This window comes from Ambystoma mexicanum, chromosome 3p (genome assembly GCF_040938575.1).
Source record: "Ambystoma mexicanum isolate Mex_15411 chromosome 3p, UKY_AmexF1_1, whole genome shotgun sequence".
NCBI classification, from domain to species: domain Eukaryota; kingdom Metazoa; phylum Chordata; class Amphibia; order Caudata; family Ambystomatidae; genus Ambystoma; species Ambystoma mexicanum.
Window position 1 is genome coordinate 390686567 of NC_090925.1, and position 18345 is coordinate 390704911.

The window sequence follows — 18345 nt, forward strand, 5'->3', positions numbered from 1 at the left end:
AACAACGCGATCAGAGCTGCCCTAAATATTCCTAGGAATCAGCACATCTCTGAATTTAGACGTAATCTATGATGGCTGTCGGTAGCGCAGATAATCTCCCTGAAAAAGCTTGCCCTCACCCAAAAGTGTCTGGCCAACCAGGCTCCCACCTACCTGGCCAGCCGATTCACACCCAACCTCAGAGAGCTGCCCAAGCCCATTGCCTCTCCCTTCCCAGGTTCAAGCTTCAGAGAGCTGCTAGGGTTAGTTTCCCGGTCCTAGCTACCAAATTGTGGAATACCCTGCCCAACCACCTCAGATCAGAACCTTCCTTTCAATCCTTCAAGAGCAAAGCCAAACTGTGGATCTCTGCTCAAGACAATCGGGCTATCTAAGACTCTGCACCTCGACGACGCCATTGCCCAGCACGCATTGTGACTGCCTCATTGTACATCACCTGTATGTAATTTTGTAACCTTGAATGTATATATTCTCTACATCTACTCTTTGTATTTCATGTTTGTACATTCTACATTGTTCTATATATTCTGTACCTTGTTTGTAAATGTGTTCATTATAACTCCAGATATGCGCCCACATGCCTTTGGGCCAGGCGCACTATATAAATAAACAAAATATAAAATATAAATTAACTTTGCTACCAGGATTCTCTTTGAACTGCCACACTTCACACCTACTTCCTCATACTGTCACCAGGCTGGATGGCTGACGATGCAAAACAGGGCCAGATTTGAATTTCTTCTCCTGGTTCACAAATCTGTCCATGGTAAGGCACCACTGTATCTATCCTCGTCTATCCAACTCTACAAGCCTTCTCATAATCTCTGTTCTGCCTCCTCATCTGCCCTTGTGGTTCCTTGCCCTCCCTGTGCTTCCTCTCGCTTCTGCTCTTTCTCTCTTCTTGCTCCAATTGTTGGGAATTGTCTTCCTCGGGACATCCGAAACACAGTCCACACAGATTTGTTCAAAACCAAACTCAAAGCCAACCTCTTCGACTCTGAGTTACCCTCTTAACCTACCTCTCATCTCCCTGCTAGCTAACATTTTTCCCTCGCCTCTAACCTTCCTCTGCCGCCACTCTAGCACTTCACGCATCATAGTCACATCCGAAGCAAAACTGGCCATACTGCCTACCTGCCCTTATACATGTCCAATGTTCGTTGTCCTTAATGTATGTATGTCCACTTATGTATTGTCCCCGGTGACTGTTCCATTTACTCCCCTCCGCAACTTGGTCAGGCTGTCCCTCAAACTCACCCCATTGTAAGAAGCTCACCGCTTACCGTCTAATCTGATTTATTATCTATTGTACGTTCTTTTGTGATCAAAACAGCATTATTCCTCTATACAATAAAATAAATACTATATTTAAATCCCTGCATTTACTGTTGATGAATCAATGGTTCCAGTACTTCAATGCCATGAAGGACATTCTCAAGGTGTCGAGGTCAGTGGCCAGCGACTTATTGTGGTGGACCAGCAAAGAGAACATGATGACAGGAGAACCCTTTTGGCCTCCGTGAGCCAGGGCCCAGGCCCAGGTAGTGACGGATGCGTTGTTGAAGGGTTGGGGCGCTCACTGTGGGGACCTGCAGGTGAGCAGCCTTTTGTTACCAGTGAAATGTCATTGACACATCAGCAGGGTGGAGTTGCCAGCGATCAGGTTAGCCATGATGTACTTTGATCCCTTCCTCAAGGGGAAACACGTCCTTGTTCTGACAGACAACATAGCGGCCATGGACTACCTCAACAAACAGGAGGTGGGGGGGTCGGTCATTGCCCCTATGCAAGGAGGTGCTACAACTGTGGTTCTGGTTGCTGGAGAACCAGATCTCGGCATGAGCTGTACACCTACAAGGAGCAAAGAACAGGCAGGCGGATGAATTGAGCAGACAGAGTACAGTCTCACACATGTGGGAAGAGTGCCAGGAAGTTCTTGAGGAGATCTTCGCTCAGTGGGCCACAAAGTCCAACGTGAAGTGCGGACGGTTTTGCTCAAGTAAATCCCAGCTGCCCACATTCCAGTTGCCTCAACGGCCAGACTGCCCATCCCATTCAGAAGGTTGGGTGCTTCACCGGAAACCAGAATCCCTCCTCCTACATGCATGGCTCTTGAGAGGATGAGCTATGATGACTGAGACTTTCAGAAGTGGTACTTGAGGTGCTACTGCCTGCACGCAGACCATCTACGAGATCTCTGTTATGCATGCAGATGGAGAAAATTCAAGGCTTGGTGCAGGAAATGCAGGATAGACCCTATCGCTTGCCCCACCACTGCACTGATGGAGTTCCTTCCATCACTGGCCTCTTCAGTCCTTCAGATAGGTACAGTCAAATGCTACTTGGTGGCTTTGTCTGTTTTTAAGAGGTCTCTGGATGAAGGATCCTTGTTCGCAATTCTGGCTATGACCCAATTCCTGAAGGGCCTTTTAAATAGTTTGTTGCCTACCATGTTTTTGGTTACAGTCTGGGACCTAAACTTAGTCTTGACATTCTTGATGACAGCTCTGTTGGAGCCTGTGCATTATGTTCTATCAGCTACTCACCATGAAAACAGCTTTCCTGGTGGCGATCACGCCAGCAAGACATGTAAGTTAGCTGCAGGCCTTCTCCTGCAAGCCACCTTTCTTGCTTTTCTTCAAGCAGAAAGCTTCACTCAAGGTGAGCCCTAAATTCCTACCTAGAGTGGTATTTCAATTCCACTTGACCCAGAGAATTGATTTGCGAGTGTTGTATCCTTTTCCACATCCTTCTTAAGATGAGGAGAGTCTGCACAGACTGGACCATAAGAGTGCTGTCAGATTTTATGTGGCTAGGGCATCGGAATTCAGGCACGATGACCAACTCTTTGTGACTTTCTCCGTGTCCAGAAAGGGTCTGTGTGTGTCAAAACAGACAATCTCTTGATGGATAACTCTCAGCCCAGCCTGGAAAAATCAAAATCATTGGGTCCCGAAATATCCATAGCCTCTTGAGAACTAGCAAAACAACAGGAATCGGTCGGAATGCATGGAGGAGGTTGAAGTCTCACTCTATCTTCAATACAACCCCCCGAGCTCCCTGCTGCGGAATTCCCTACAGCAGAACAGCTCACACTTTTTGTTCACACTGGAAGCTAAAGAGGTCCACTTGAGGAGGCCTCCAGAAAAAGATCTCCTCCAAAACTTCCTGAAAGAGCACCCACTTGTGGGAGTCTGTTTGTCTGCTCAAGATGTCATCTATGACATTTTCTGTTCTGGCTAGTTTGGCTGCCGTCAGAGACAGTTCTCCAGGTACTAAAACCATAGTTGCATTGCCTCTCTGCACAGAGGCAATGACCACACATCGCCTTGTTTGTTGAGGAAGTACATGGCCACTGTGCTGTTTGCTAGGTCCAGAAAACACTTGCCCAGTACTGAGGGAATAAAGGTGATCAAGGCCAACCTTAAATTCCTCGGTCTTACAGGCTTGGGAGTAGCCAGCCTTGGTCTTGGCTGTGGACTGAGACCTGATGAAGATAGACTGCCCAGCACCCTCTGATCAGGGTTTTCTCTCCACCCATGCCTTCCAGACATCTATGTGGTTCTATGCCCCCAACAGGGAGAGTAAGAAGCAAGATGCATGGGGGAGCAAAGTGTTTGACTCGGGTACTCTTGCTGTGAGGGCAGATAATGTGTCTTGCACCTTGGCCAAATTTACTTTTGGCTTCTGCGCTGTGGTGCTGGATACTACTGTCAGATTATCATCTCTCTAAGAACATCCATCTCCTCTTTTTTCCCTCTGCCTCACGCTTCCAAGGTGAAGGAGTGAGTCAATTAGCAGGACCTATAGCAGGCCCTTGGCTACTAAGTCTCTTGGACGAGAGATGTCAGGAAAGATGGCCAGCTTTTTGTGGGTTATATTGGTGCTCATGCTGGCAGAGCTGTGGCCACAAAGACCATGGGCCTCATTACAAGTTTGGCGGTATCCTTGCCAGTAAAACCGGTAAGCTGCCGGCCCCTGGCAATGGGGAAATACAGGGCCATAACAACTCTGGCGGACCCTGTATTTCCTCATTGCCAGCGGTAGGAAACTTTTATTCCCCATTCCCATTTAAGCCCAGTAGGGCTCAATGGGAATGGGGTGGCCGGATGCACCGGCACCATTCCGATCTGGCGGGTGAAAAGGCACCCACGAGCAAAACTGGCCCCAACATTACATTTGGTGCTGGGCACACAGAGGCACCAAGCAGATCCATGCAGGGCCCATGGTGGCAAACATGTTTCTGGATGCAGCTGGCACTGGAGATAAAATATCATAGATGAGGAATCTGTGGTAGGAAACACCATCATAAAGAGCATTACCTAGAGGTAAGTAATTTATTCTTCTCTTACTTCTGGCTCAATGGGTCCTGACTTTACCTGCCGTCTATACCCCTTTGATACTCCTCTGCCTCGGATGTTCGTCCACCTCTACTCCTATCTACTGACTGATTCCTCCTCCCTGTTGTTCCTTCTCACCTCCTTAATACACTGCCCAATCTCTCACTTCTGACCTCTGATGTTTCTCCACTCCCCCTCAGGACTTCTTTCCCCAACCTCCTCAACCTTGATGCTACCTCACTCCTACTTGCTATTTTGCATCCCAGCCTCCTCACCTGTGATGTTCCTGCACTCCTCCTCTATATTTCTCAACCTCCTTTTCTCCTCCTCTGTCTCCCACCTACTCTGTCTTTGCCATGATCTTCTCTTCCAACTCGCACCAAACCCTTTCCTGCCCTGACTCCAAACACCCATGCTAACAGCTTCCCCTGGTCTGCTTTTATAGACCCTTGTTCCCACCTCCTTTTTATGGGCTATTCTCAGGGGTCTGCATCTGGGTCTGATCATCTTTGATCTGCGGGGTTTGGGAGTGACATAAGTGCCTGTTGAATCCAGGTGTGTGTAATCCTGTCATGCGTTTCCTTCTGTTACGTGGTCTGAGCCTGTAAAGCCAAGTCAGCCATTTTACTTTACGGCTCCTACACATTCATGTCATGATCAAAACTGGCCTGGTTTGTGGGGCCACGGGATCTCTGGCCGCTCTCAACGTTGCAGCGGTGAGACCTGTCTCTGCTTCTTAACTGGTAGTGAGGGTATTAACCGAAGTGTTCAGCAACCATTGATCCTGTCTTAAAAGGCCCATAGACCTTTTAGTGTTCTCATCATACTCTGCCTCCCACACTAGGAGCCAGCTAGGCCTGGAGTGCACATATGAAGATCTTGTTTCGTTTGGCAGGTTAGTCAGTGGACCCTCCCCATACCAACCCTGGCCCCAGCATCACCCAGAGGGTGGTGGCCCCTGCAACCCTTGAACCCCACTGCCCACTTTAAGGGACAAGCTAGGGGCTTTGCCACAGTTCACAAAAATGAAAGGTATCAGAGAAATGATAACAGATCAAGAGATATGACCTTTGCGTTCTAGGACTATGTTTTTAGTTAAAACTGAACTCTTCATGGTGACTGTCTTTTCAAAAAGGTGAATGGATCTTACAACTAGTGGGTTCCAAAGATCTGAGTTGCGTTGTAAACTTTGTGCTATTTAACTTACTTCTCGTGCTAATAGGCCATCCCTGGATAAGATCCTGTTTTGTTCTCAGATCAGTCCCACCATTAAAATTAAAACATGGAATAATAGACAAACCAGTGTTTGCCACAACAACTATTCTGGATGCAAGACCGCCTTTCAATTATTATCCACATCATGTGCACTTAGGGAAGGATTTCAAATAATTGGATTTATAAAATTGTTATGACAAATGTTGTAAATACCTGTTTCTACATCTGCTTTTAGAAATGCTTTCCTAAGTGTATTAGACACATTGGAACTACAATGGCACAAATATCAGCTTAAAAAAAGACACTGAAATTGTGCATGGTCTATTACATTTAAATTCTCAATGTCACTGGGCCTAGTAAGATCGTTGTTTTTGTTCGCCCCTGTTCCCCTCCCTCTGCCTGGTCGCGCTATGAAACACCTGTGAATGAGCGCGATATAAATAAAATATCATATCAATAAATAGGTTGTACTAAAAAACCACATGTAACGTGGTACTACATAGCTCCATTGTAGTGTTTCCATGTGTTTGATGTTTGTAAAAGGCACCAAATTGCACACTGCTTTCTATAATAAGGTTAATCATTTAACATTGGTGCCTGTTATTCAGGTCATGAGATAACCTATATATCAAACATATTATTTCTAGGCCTTGCAAATTGCTGAGCTTATATTGGCCATAGCAGCACCTTCTAGGATAAGTAAAGCTCTGCATTTCCCTATTTAGGACTAAAAATAAAAATACTTCATAATGAAGGTGAGCACATACCCTTTTTTCGATTTACAGAAATTGTAGGTGAACAGCAAGCATCTTGTTTTTCATGGAATTTGGCCAAAAACCATTGTGATCATTTCTTGATATAGACCGCTGATAGATTGGATCACAGGTCCCTTACAGGCCAATATGTGCAATGACCATACAGCCTGGCTTTCCCTAATTTGATAGTAATTTTGGTGGCACTGACCGGAATCTGGGCATGCTAACTATCAACATTAAAAGGTATCGTAATAAAATACCAAACATGAAAATTCTGAACACAAAAAAAATGAATTTCGCACTGCATATTTCACTGCAAATGTATGTGGGGGGGTTATGATATCAATTGAGGGGATTATGGGGGGCTTCGGGGCGTCTCCCCCCGCACATAAGTGCAGTAACATGTGTGAGAGAAAAAAAAGAAATTCGACACTTTCATGTTCAGGATAATTTTTTCGCAGTATTCACTTAGATCCCATTAAAACAGTTCCAAGGACTACTATAAGGTCTTGTTCTGATGTTGTTTTCTTGATTTTTCAGTTTTTCTCAGAAATAATAATTATCGGAGGAACACCAAATTGGGGCCGACTCATGGGTCGAGACCAATGTGACCAAACTTTGTTATTCTGTAGAAGTCATCTAGCCTTAAATGACTAGTCACAGCTCAGTTGACAATGAGCAGAGACCATTGCTACCAAAACCACCACAACGATTTTGCAATTTTAAGCGTCTTGTTTGACAAATGAGATAGCAATCACAGGACATACAGATTACATTATATGGGAAGGATTGAAAATAGCTTTAAAGAGGTTACTGCTGAAACTTCAGCGATTTTTAACTCTATATATCTAACCATCAGAGCTATATAATTGAGTATTTTGATTATGGGGAAGAGTGAATGCTTAAATTACTGCAAAGAGGTTAAACTAAACTGGGTGGAGTCTTTTACTTGTTTGACTCACTTGAAAAATGTAAAATATGTGTACATGATCAGTTTGACAACTTTATGCCTAATCGAATCCAGAGGCAGCTTAAAGAGAATCCCTCAACTCAGCTGAGTGCCGCCAGGAATAGTCTCACTGATTTTGCCCTGGGGGGAGGGACTGGAGACATCTCTTGATGGAACTACAGGTGATGCTTCGTTAAACGTTAAACTTCACAGTCTCAGATTTGTTCAGTTTTGGGATTTTTCTCCAAATTAGTTAATAAATATTCTCTGCACAAGGGGAAGTAATTTGACTGATACAACATCTTTGAGACACTGTGATAGATGTTCTTAGTCCTGAAGCTGTATTGCCATTAACGTTTAACACAGTTCCATTGATCTGGGCATTATTGATGCCCATGTGTTTTGTGCACATGCCAGTTGAGAAGTGCAAATAAAGTATTTATTTTGTACATGCCCAATTCTGCAGTTATTGAACTAGGTTTGGTTATTTAGATTTAGTATTAAAAGCCTGAAAAAATTAACTTTCGGTCTAGATTTAGTTTATTCTTAGAATTGGCTGCTAGGTGTGTGTGCTGTTTGGTGTAGAGGAACACGCTTTCCCACTGCTTCAACCCCGGTTGTTACGATATTTAGGAGTCACCGACTAATGTCTCCTGTGTTCTCCACATTTCTGAGCCCAGAAGCATCCAGCTCCTTCCTCATGGGGCTGCTCAGCAGAGAGTCTCTGATATGATCTGCCTTCATTAGCTGAAGAGACTCACCTGTAAATCACTGTGGCGATTTGAAATCAAGGGCTCCTTCCTGGTCTCAGAGACAATATGGTTGGCTACTCTGCCTCAGGCCTCTGCTGCAAAGCTTTGCTCTTGGCCGATTTTATATATGTTACAGGATATAAATGGCCAAGAACCAGGTGCCATGGGTTGTAAACCTTTTGGGAACTACAGTCTCAAAACATGACATGGATTTCTGGCCACCACGTGAACCTTAAACAGGCAAGTCACGATTCACAATGTGGGGGTAGAGTATATGGGAGTGGACTCCTCATTAGCGAGGACAGAAGGGGTAGCCAGGGGAGGGGATTCGATGGGTAGAGGAGCGAGAGGGGTTTGGGCTGCAGTATTCAGTGGGTGGGAAATCAGGCTATGTGTTATAACCACTTTGTCTTTGGCTGAACCACAAAGAACCAAAAAACATTCACCTATTGCAAAGTAGATCAGAAAATATATTTGTGTGTTTTGCAGAATTCCATATCAGGAGCCTATGAATGCACAGCTCACGCCTTTTTTTTCTCCTATTTCCATAGCATTGTGGGCCTGTACATGTCTGTAGTCTTGGTCATCGGAAAGTTCATCCGTGAATTCTTCAATGGCATTTCACGCTCCATAATGTTTGAAGAGCTCCCCAATGTAGACCGCATCCTGAAACTCTGCACAGACATCTTCCTGGTGAGGGAGACTGGTGACCTTGACTTAGAAGAGCAGCTCTTTGCAAAACTCATCTTCCTGTACAGATCACCTGAGACCATGATCAAGTGGACCAGGGAAAAACACGAGAATTGATTGTCTATGTAACAGATGACCAGCAACTCAAGCACATGTCAAATTGCAGATGAAGAAAATGGTCTTGTACTTAAATATGGAAAGGCACTTCTGTATAGATCAGTGGAAGAGGGACACTATGGAATAGTGTTGATCCAAAACATAAGTGTGTGCATGTGTGTGCGTCCTCACACATGCAGAAGAATACCAAGGTGGTAGTGTTTTTAAAGAAGGGAACAATCTTCTTCACAAAAGCAGTAACAAGATTGAGATTATGCTGCATCATTCCATCACATGTACATCGAGAATCAAAAAGCAAAAGAAAGAACTGAAAAACACTGCACATCTGGACTTACCTAGAAATGATCATGAAAAGCAAATGTTATTTTGCAAATGCAAGGATCAAACTATCTTGGTGTAAATTCATGTCTTATATCGCAAGTACCCCAAAATCTAGTAAAAAATGTGAAAGATGTCTTGCTTGTTTAGGATATTCAACATTATTGCTCTTTCCTTTTTACCGAAAACCACAGTGTACTTAAGTACTTCCTCCTGGAATCTTTGAAACATTTTTTTCATCAAGTGTTTCAGAACAAAGTCTGGTGTCATCCTCTCTCTGGACGTTCAAGATAACTTGCGTTCTGTGCTTGTGCCTGCAACTGTTGGGAGAAGAAATAGCTCATATTGGACTGCATTGTCTCTTAAATCGATAGATTCTTCCAAGTAGCTTTGGAAGAAATTGAGTATTTTTGGTGTATTTCACATAATTTGTATTAGAATGTATGGACAATTTGGTAGCGGATGTGGCAGGGGAGGAAAATCACTAGTTTTCCAAAAATCTCAAGGAATGGCAGGACTATGGCTCGTGAGAAAAATGAAAGCAGGAAATTAAAGGTTCTGCATTAAAGAACGTTACTGCAGTGTTGCCAATTCTTGTTCATTAGCTAATTTAACGTGCAGTGCTTATATTTACACTTTTTTCAAAGGGTATCCCAATCACTTTTTTCCAATAGTGTATCTTGTTCTTTATTTAATGTCCTACTGAGTTTGTTTCGACAAGATATAGACATTTCTTCTGAGATGAATCTCGAAATATGTTTAAATAAACACTGGATAAAATATGTCTTCAGAACCTCACAACATATTTCACATCACTGAATAACTGTGGCATTAACTATGCTGCTCATAAGTCTTAATTTCAACCAATGTCCAATGCTTTGCACATTAATATCCAAATACCATGCCATATAATTTAATCACTAGCCCTTTATTTGGCAATACATCAGATGCCTTCTTAGAACAATGTTTCAGCTTTGTGACAGAGAGTTTATAAGAGGGCAGTAACCGTTGAGTGCAGAGAGGGGAATATAGTTGGTACACCAATCCCATTGGGCCAACTTAACGGTTGATTTTTTTGGTCAAAACGTATAAGTTGTCGTCCCAATGTGGGCTCCAGCCAATAGTGTAGAAGCTAGCTAGACTCAAGGCTGTCATGGTCAAAGTAATACTACCAGAAGGTAGTTGACCCAACAGATTTAAAAGGGGACATATTGGAGACTTACGAGCCTTAATGAATATCAAGTTTCTTCGTTTCCGTGCCATAGATGCCAGGGACCCCGGAGGCCAAGCCCCAGCATTTTCCTCCAGAATCTGCCCTCAAGAAAGTTTAACCAGGAGAAGTCCCTCATGCCTATAGCATCCAACCCATACAACACAGATTTACAAAAACATTGTTTGTATAATGCCAGTATCCCTTGAAATCTGAAGCCAGATGATGCCTTCACGCATCTATGGAGCATGTTCATCTTTATCGTTGCCTTCCTTTTCCTGGCTTCAACAAGACCTGAATAGTCATGTTTGGTTGCAAATTCAACTCCCAGGTATTTAAAGCTGTCACCTTGTTCTATGACATTCCCATTGATGACCAGAACGGGTCCCTTGATCTGATTATGAGAAAGGAACATGACCTTGGTTTTGTCATAATTCAAAACCAGGCCGTGGTCATTAGAAAGGTTTAACAATGCTTCCATAGATCTTTTGAATCCCGAGAAGGTGTGGTCAAACAAAATCACGTTGGTCGCATATGGGAGGCAGTTAACCTTATTCCCTAGAATCGTTGGTGGACAATTGGGCACCTTCTCAAGCATGAGCAGCAATTCTGATAGGTATATATTAAAAAGCAAGGGGGCCAAGGCACATCCCTGTTTTACTCCAAGATTCGTTTTTTTGGGGTAAAGTTACCATACCCTTGCAATCTAACCTCACCTGGACAATTGTATCTTTGTGAAGGCCCATAGTGGCCAACAGTAAATCTCTCAGGCAGCCTAGTTTATACATTTTGTCCCACAATTTACCTCTATTTACAGTATCGAAGGTTGCCCGGAAATCAAACATAACAACATATAATCCGGGCTCTCCCTGAGTTTTGATATGATATGATATTTTATTTGTATCGCGCTCGCACACAAGTGTTGAATGAACATATTTGTTTTCACTTATATCTAAATGTACCGTTATTTTGTTTGGAAAACATCTATATAATGTTTTTTGTTTACATATTAAGCCCTGATTTGAAAAAGGTCCTTAAAGGACCGAAACACGTGTCATCCTAAAGGGCATTCAATTAATAAATAATGTTTTAAAAATTTGGCGCAGTCTCAAAACTGGGATTTTTCTTTTTGCCTTAAACACTTTACATGTGGTTTTCACTTGGCTTAACCACTACCCAAGGGGACGCGACCAAAGGTGAAATTCATTAGGGAGAAAAACTCATTATCACCTATTCATCACAAGAAATATGTTGCCATGTTAGACCTGACCAGCATAGCCAAGCTCCTGTTAAACTACTCAATTGTGTTGTCTCATTTGTGTTGCAGTGAATTCTGCTGAGCTGGGACTAAGTGTCCCTAATTGGTTCAATAAAATAAAAATCTCAGGAATCTAAAATCCTTAATGGTAGCATTTTCTGAATCAAGGATAAGAATTCTGACCGACTGATATGGGGGTGGGCCTTAGTTTTACCCTGATTATTATTTTTGATGGTAAAAGTTAGGAGAGGCAGCAAGGTAGAGGGGGGAGGCACCTGCGACACAGCCTCTAAGGGGTCATCAGAGAGCAGATTAAGATCTTGTTCTCTTGCAGAAGACCCATCAAAGATTACCAGAGGACGATTTCTCTACCAATGAGGGTCGAGCTATTATTAGTACTAATAATTTGCACCAAGGATACCTCACAGCATCATTGGAGAAAGGAAGAGGGGAGGCCTGGTGTCTATCGTGTGAAGCCCAACTAGTTAAAGTACCTTTAGCCTTGGTTACCTTTTTTATTTTACCCTTTGCTATATTAGTATTATTACCACTCACCACCTCTTGTGCTTTGTGATCATCATCTAGGCTAATGGCACCCTTAGATCCACCATGTTTGGGCACATTATGCTTGTTCAACCTCTTTCTCTTTCTATGTTGTTTCCTAGTAAGGAAAACAGTGGAGGTGTCACTAACAGAGTCAGCGGTTTCGTCCACCACCAGATCAGCATCAATGCTACTGTCCTGCACAGGCTCAGCAACATCATTGTGCTGATCTAAGTAATCGGAGGTGAAAGGAACCGCAGCCTCAAGCTTATCTAGCTCTTCATCATCATCTGATTTCAGGGTGATGTTGTTAGAGGGGGTAGATACCTCCTCCAACATGTTGCCACACATTTTTAATACTACCTTCTTGGCAAATTGGAGCACTGAAAGTTGAGTTTAGTAATCACAATGCTGTACTGTATTCTCAGAATTAGACTTTTCTAAGATTGCTGTTTCGTCAAGGGGATTCATTTTGGGGGATGCTGAAAGTCTAGGGCCTAAATCATTATCTTTGTTAGATGTAATAGTGGCCCCAGAAGGGCTTCGAACTTCCAATTTGAGTCTCCCAGGTATCATGTAATTTGCAACTTCAAGGGGCTCCCCCTGAGCCTGTGTAGTAGGCTCAGGTGTCAAAGAGTCACGCAACAAGTAACACTAAGCCAATAGGAAGTGGTTATTGTCCATCCGCCAATAGGGAGTGGTTATTGACCATCCCTGAGAAGGAAAGATCTGAGTGCACCGTGTTATTACTAGGTTCACTGTGTGCAGTGTTTCCAACTGTGCAAATATCAGCCTGGGTAGTTACTGGCACAGTGCTGGATGGGGTTGCAGGATCAGAAGAAAAGTAGGAGGCAATAGTCCTCACCCCACAACCCTAGTGCAGGATCTACATGGGGAAATCGTGACACGTGGGTTGGAGGTATTGCCTCGATTACCTTTCTCCTGTTCTCTGTTACCCGTCATTATTTTAGGGGCAGATGTTTTCTTACTAATGTTTTTATTGAATGTGATGGCAAACAATCACTTTGTTTCTTGGCAAGTTTCTGATAGTTAATTATAAGTTTCCTTTTCGCTTGACCAAAGATACACTGGGGGCCATTACGAGGTTGGGGGTAAGGGAAAAACGATGCCGGTAAAGGATTACCGGCATCGCTACAGGCTATTCCGACCATACAGACCGCTATTTACGGTGCCGTAAAGTACGATGCAGTAAATAGCGGTCTTGGGTCGCGCGCGCGACACACCATGCCGATATTAGCAGCATGGCGTTAACCGGAGCTGATCACAAGTACCGCGCACACGTAAATAACAGCCTCGTCAAGGCAGTAAAGTACCTTACCGGCATGGAGTACATACAGGCATCTCAGAGAAGGTGTAAAGAACCCTGAGCAGTGGTTCCCAGAGCCACAGGTCCACACAATCAGCACAGGTGTAGGCAATGGAGTCTGCCACAGCAGAAAAGCATCACACCCACACCCCACACCCCCTCCCATACCAAGATAATACCAATAGTGGTAGCAGTACATGTACCAGGAGGCCCTATTTGCAAGGCCACATCTACAAAAACAACACCAACACCAGGCCCCACCACAGAGGAGACACAGGAAGAGAAGGAGGGTGATACAGGCCCAGCATGCAGCACCAGTGCAGCCACCGTCACCACCCCAGCAGCCCCCACTCCCATGCATCAGGTCTGGTCCCTCAAGCGAACCCCTGAGCAGATACTCACCCTCTAGCAGCTTGACTGTGCCACCATCACCACCATAGTTGCCCTGACTAATTACGAGAGATAAGTGTGCATCCCTGCTCAACTGAAGGTGGTGCCTGTGCCCCGCATCCATGCCATAGGCACCTACCAGCACACAGTGGGGCCCATGCATGGCATATCACACCCGTCCATTTCACGGACGCAGAACCAAGTGCTGGATCATCTCCACAAGCACACAAGGGACTAGAAATCCCTACTATGGACTACCCAGGAGAAATACGACACAAAAGTTTCACCCCATGCATTGGTAGGCATGTCAAATTGCATGGGTGCCCCTGACTGCACCCACGTGGATTTGCCGGACCCGCATGGCATGCAGGTGGCGTATCGCAACGGCAAGCAATACCACTCCACCAACATGCAGACGGAATGCAACGCAAGCAACACCATCAGACATGGGTGGGTCCGACATCCAGGACCAACTCATGACTCAATGGGTCAGATGAACCCCATGCTACCCTGCCGCATGGGGGGACATGCAGGACGACGTGCCTGTCTGCATCTTGCGTCATCTGGCTGCGTCAACATAGTACGGATAAGAGCAGTATGATGGATATGCCACTGACTACAGCCAACACACCCAACTACGGAATCACACAGTACACTGCAATTCATGGATCTAACCTCAAGACTGCTGCATGCATAAATGAAGCACGTATCACGAGGGCCACTTTTCATAGACCATCTCGAAGACCCTCCCCCCTACAGCATCCCATTGCACAGGACACATATTGGGGCCATGAATGGGGTAAATGCATCCATGGACATGTGCGTATGCTACCATGTAAGACAAGTCCAGTACTCCACCATGACAGTCAAGACACTTACCTTCATTGGCTACACATGCAGGTGTTGGTGGCTGTCCCTTGACACCATGGTACAGGACCCCTGTCCCAAACCCACAGAACAGGGCCAAGGAGGCCTACAATACTGCCCATACCCGTGCATGCGTGCAGATGAAGCAGCCACTTGCCTTTACAGTGCACAGATTAGTTGCCTAAGCTGGTCCGGTGGGGGACACAGCTACTGCAATGAGTAGGTGTCCAAGAGCCCCATGTCATGTGTGATGCTGTACGAAATTGTGCATCCCTTGGGTCGTGGCCATGTCCCCTGACATGGGACTGCTAACACCAGATGAAGTTGGAGTGAAGGAGGAGGAGGAAGGGGCAAGATAGCATCATTGAGCCGGTGCACAGGAGGGACATGTCGTGTGGCAAACAATGATTGGACAACAAAACCGCAACACAAGTCAGCAGAGGGTGCCATGACATAGGCACACAGGGCACTGGATGTGTCGATACTTGTAAACCATGCACTGTCATACATCACAATACGCATGCACAAAGATGAATGTCCACACATGTTTAACTTTGCAACTCCAACGGTGTATTGTCGATTCAAAAACATAAGTGTGAACATTCCCTCCACCACCCCACCCCCCTCCCCCCAACTCCACAACAAACCCTCACCCCCCCATTCCCTCGCCCCAACTCCACAACAGTAGTGCCATGTTGTCCATCACGACCACATGTGGCAGCAATGCCGACTACTCCATGCTCCTGGGGCCTGGGGGAGGCATGTCCCCGCGCTGCTGAGAATGCAGGGTGCGTCGCGGTGGGCTTGCCGGGGTGGTGCCACTGGATGAGGGGGTGTCCTCCTGCTGAGGCGGCTGATTGAGATGCGCAGCCTCAAGGGCATCTGCAATGCGTCCAAGGATGTCGCATAACCGGGTCGTGCTCTCTGTGACCACCTGACGCATTGCCCTGAGTTCCTCTAACCACTCCACCCTGCCCTGGCGGTTCTCTTCCATCGCCTTAGTGATGAGGGCAGTGAGCTGTGGCAAACGAAATGCATCCAGTGGTGGTCTTTCATCCCTGCAGGGGATTGGGCTACATGCCCTGACAGGTCCTCAACTGGGGAACTGGGCCCGGGATCGGTGTCTCCCTGTGCATCGCCACGTGCACTTCGGCCAGGTGTCAGGCTCCCCTGAGTCACTGCACGACACCTGGGGGACATTGCTGGGCTCTGGGGTGTGGACAGAGGGGTAGAAGTCCTCCTCAGACGCCCCACAGATGGACAAGGGGCTGTCCACATTTACCAGTGGGGCCGTGGCTGCCACCTCCCCAGCAATGCTTGACTCCTCTGACCTTGAGTTGGGCATTGTGGCAGGCGCCGATGCAGGAAGGGATGGGGGTGGTGCATCCTCCATGGACCTTTGGGTAGTCGGGGTGGGTGTTTTTGTCCGGGCTGGTATGCGGCGGACCCTGCCTTTGCCCGTGGAGGTGGTGGGACGGCTCATCTTGGCCTCCTCGCGCTCATGCTCAGTGCCTCTGGGGGTAGAAGAGAGGGACGGCATGAGTGATTGTTTCAGACGCTAATTATATTAATGGCTGTATTCACATTTCAGTCATTTGGGGTTTGTGTCCTTTTGTGTCCTTTTGGGCGTTGCAACATGTGTCTGATATGTACGCAGGTGTCGGAGTCACTCATCCAGGCCTGGTACTGTGCAGTCTGACTCCAACACTGCCAACCCATCTGCACGGTGTGCATCATGGGATGTGCCAGTTTGTGCACTATGTGTGATGTGCGTTTTGTACTTGCACTTGGCACTTGCTTGGGTGGCAGTTGGCTCAGCATGATTTGGATGGGGGAGGGCACCATGACAAGGTGCTTTGGACGGCCCTTGGGTGTGTGTTTATCATGTAATTGCCATTGGCGGTGTTAACTTTGGACACTCAACTCTATCAGCAGACCATGGTGCCCCACACTCCATTTGGCCGACGCCCTCTATGGATGTGGTCCCAATCAGCGCAGCACATGTCTCCTCCCATGGCTCCAGTCTCATTGGGGAACTTGGGCCCCCTCCGGTCTGCTGTGCCTGACTCCGGTTGGTGGAGAGGAGGCTCCGCACCCTCATCCGCAAGTCATCCCACTGCTTGCGGCAGTCACAGGGGGTGTGAGGGGTGGTGCCTACTGCGCTCACCCTTTGGGCAAGTTGCGCCCAGATGTTTTTTTTGCGCAGCAACGCCTCCCGACGCATGTTGTCGCTGAACACGACGTCAGCATGCTCCTCCAGGGTGTCGACCATGGCCTGCAGCTCTTCGGGGCTAAATCGCTGTTTTGCAGAGCCTGTCTGCTGAATTCTTTGGTGCTTTTGGCATTGCTACCGGGTGTGTAGGCTTTCTCCAAACCTTAGATTGCTCCCAAGGGTGCTGCCTGAGGAGGATGGTAATGGATTGTGTTTGTAAAGATGGCTGCCACGCTCCTTCCCGTTCCTGTGCGATGACGTTATTTCTGGTTCCGTTATTTTGCGGTGACTGTAATTTACGTCATCCGTAAATTACGGTCACCGTTATTTACAGACGTCGCTGCTTCCGTGGCGGTGTTGTTAAGTACGTCTCGCAGCATGCCAGTAGGAGGTTTTAGGGGCCATTTAGCGGCATGCAGCTAGGCGCTTTACTGGCATGGCGGAAAGCTTGTGCCTGTGAAGTCGTAACAGGCCGCAATTAGCGGTCTGTGACGAGATCAGTCTTGTTCTTTCCGCCATGCCGGTAAGTACCCGAACTTACCTCCAAAGTCGTAATGAGGCCCACTGTTTTGTTTGCCCAACAGTAATAGTATAACTTAGACGTAGATCTTTAGAATACATGCGCAATATTGAAGTTTCCAATATTTTGTTTATTTTCTCATTTTCTGCTGTAATTTCAAATAATCAGTGTTTTATATTCATTATGAAGAGTATTTTTGTACAGTGTACATTATTCCACGTAACGTGTCATAAATTGATCAAAGTTTAATAAAAAACCTCTACATGTGTTTCACCACTATATTTGGATCCTCAGGAGGTAAGTAGTGTTTGTGTATTTGTTGATTGCTCTGAAAATAAAATAAAATAAAACCATATATATAACCAAAAAGTCTGTAAAATGATATAGAGAATGTGAAGCAAAGCTCCATTTTATCTGCCAATGTTGACAAACGTACCCTGTTTGAGATGTAGCTTAATTTGTTTATTTGTTCCTCAGCACAGATCCTTATTTCAGGTCTTGTATGAGGTGTATTGCATTTCCAAAGTCTGGAAGGTTTGGCATCACAATTCAGGTGGGAAAGAGAAATAAACAACAGTGAGTTTGTTTAAATAGGCCTGTTTTTATAATAGTGTTATGTAACATTCTCACTAGATCTGAAAAATGACGTCATTACTGTACAAGAAAAGAAAGGTTGGTTCACTGTCTCAAAGTTACCTGAATCTATACTTCCTATAAGGGATCATTTAGGATATATAGGTTCTTTGTAAATGGAGCATAGATAAAGGAAACCAATATGTTATAATTGTTCCCCTATTTCAAAGAGACAAGAAATATTTAATCTTAATATTCTAATATTGTCCAAGCTGTTGGGTTTCAATCTGATGATAAAGGTAAAGAGCA

The 18345-nt window shown here is 45.5% G+C and overlaps 1 protein-coding gene across 1 annotated transcript in view; it reads left to right on the forward strand.

The window, feature by feature from the left end:
• The window catches only part of LOC138579901 (piezo-type mechanosensitive ion channel component 2-like), a 2232767-nt gene extending 2221321 nt beyond the window's left edge, over positions 1 to 11446 (forward strand). The window contains exon 53 of the mRNA XM_069650129.1: positions 8563 to 11446. Within this exon, the coding sequence (XP_069506230.1) occupies positions 8563 to 8818 (256 nt within the window). The 3' untranslated portion in view covers positions 8819 to 11446. The remainder of the gene's footprint in view (positions 1 to 8562) is intronic.
• Positions 11447 to 18345: the final 6899 nt, after the last annotated feature.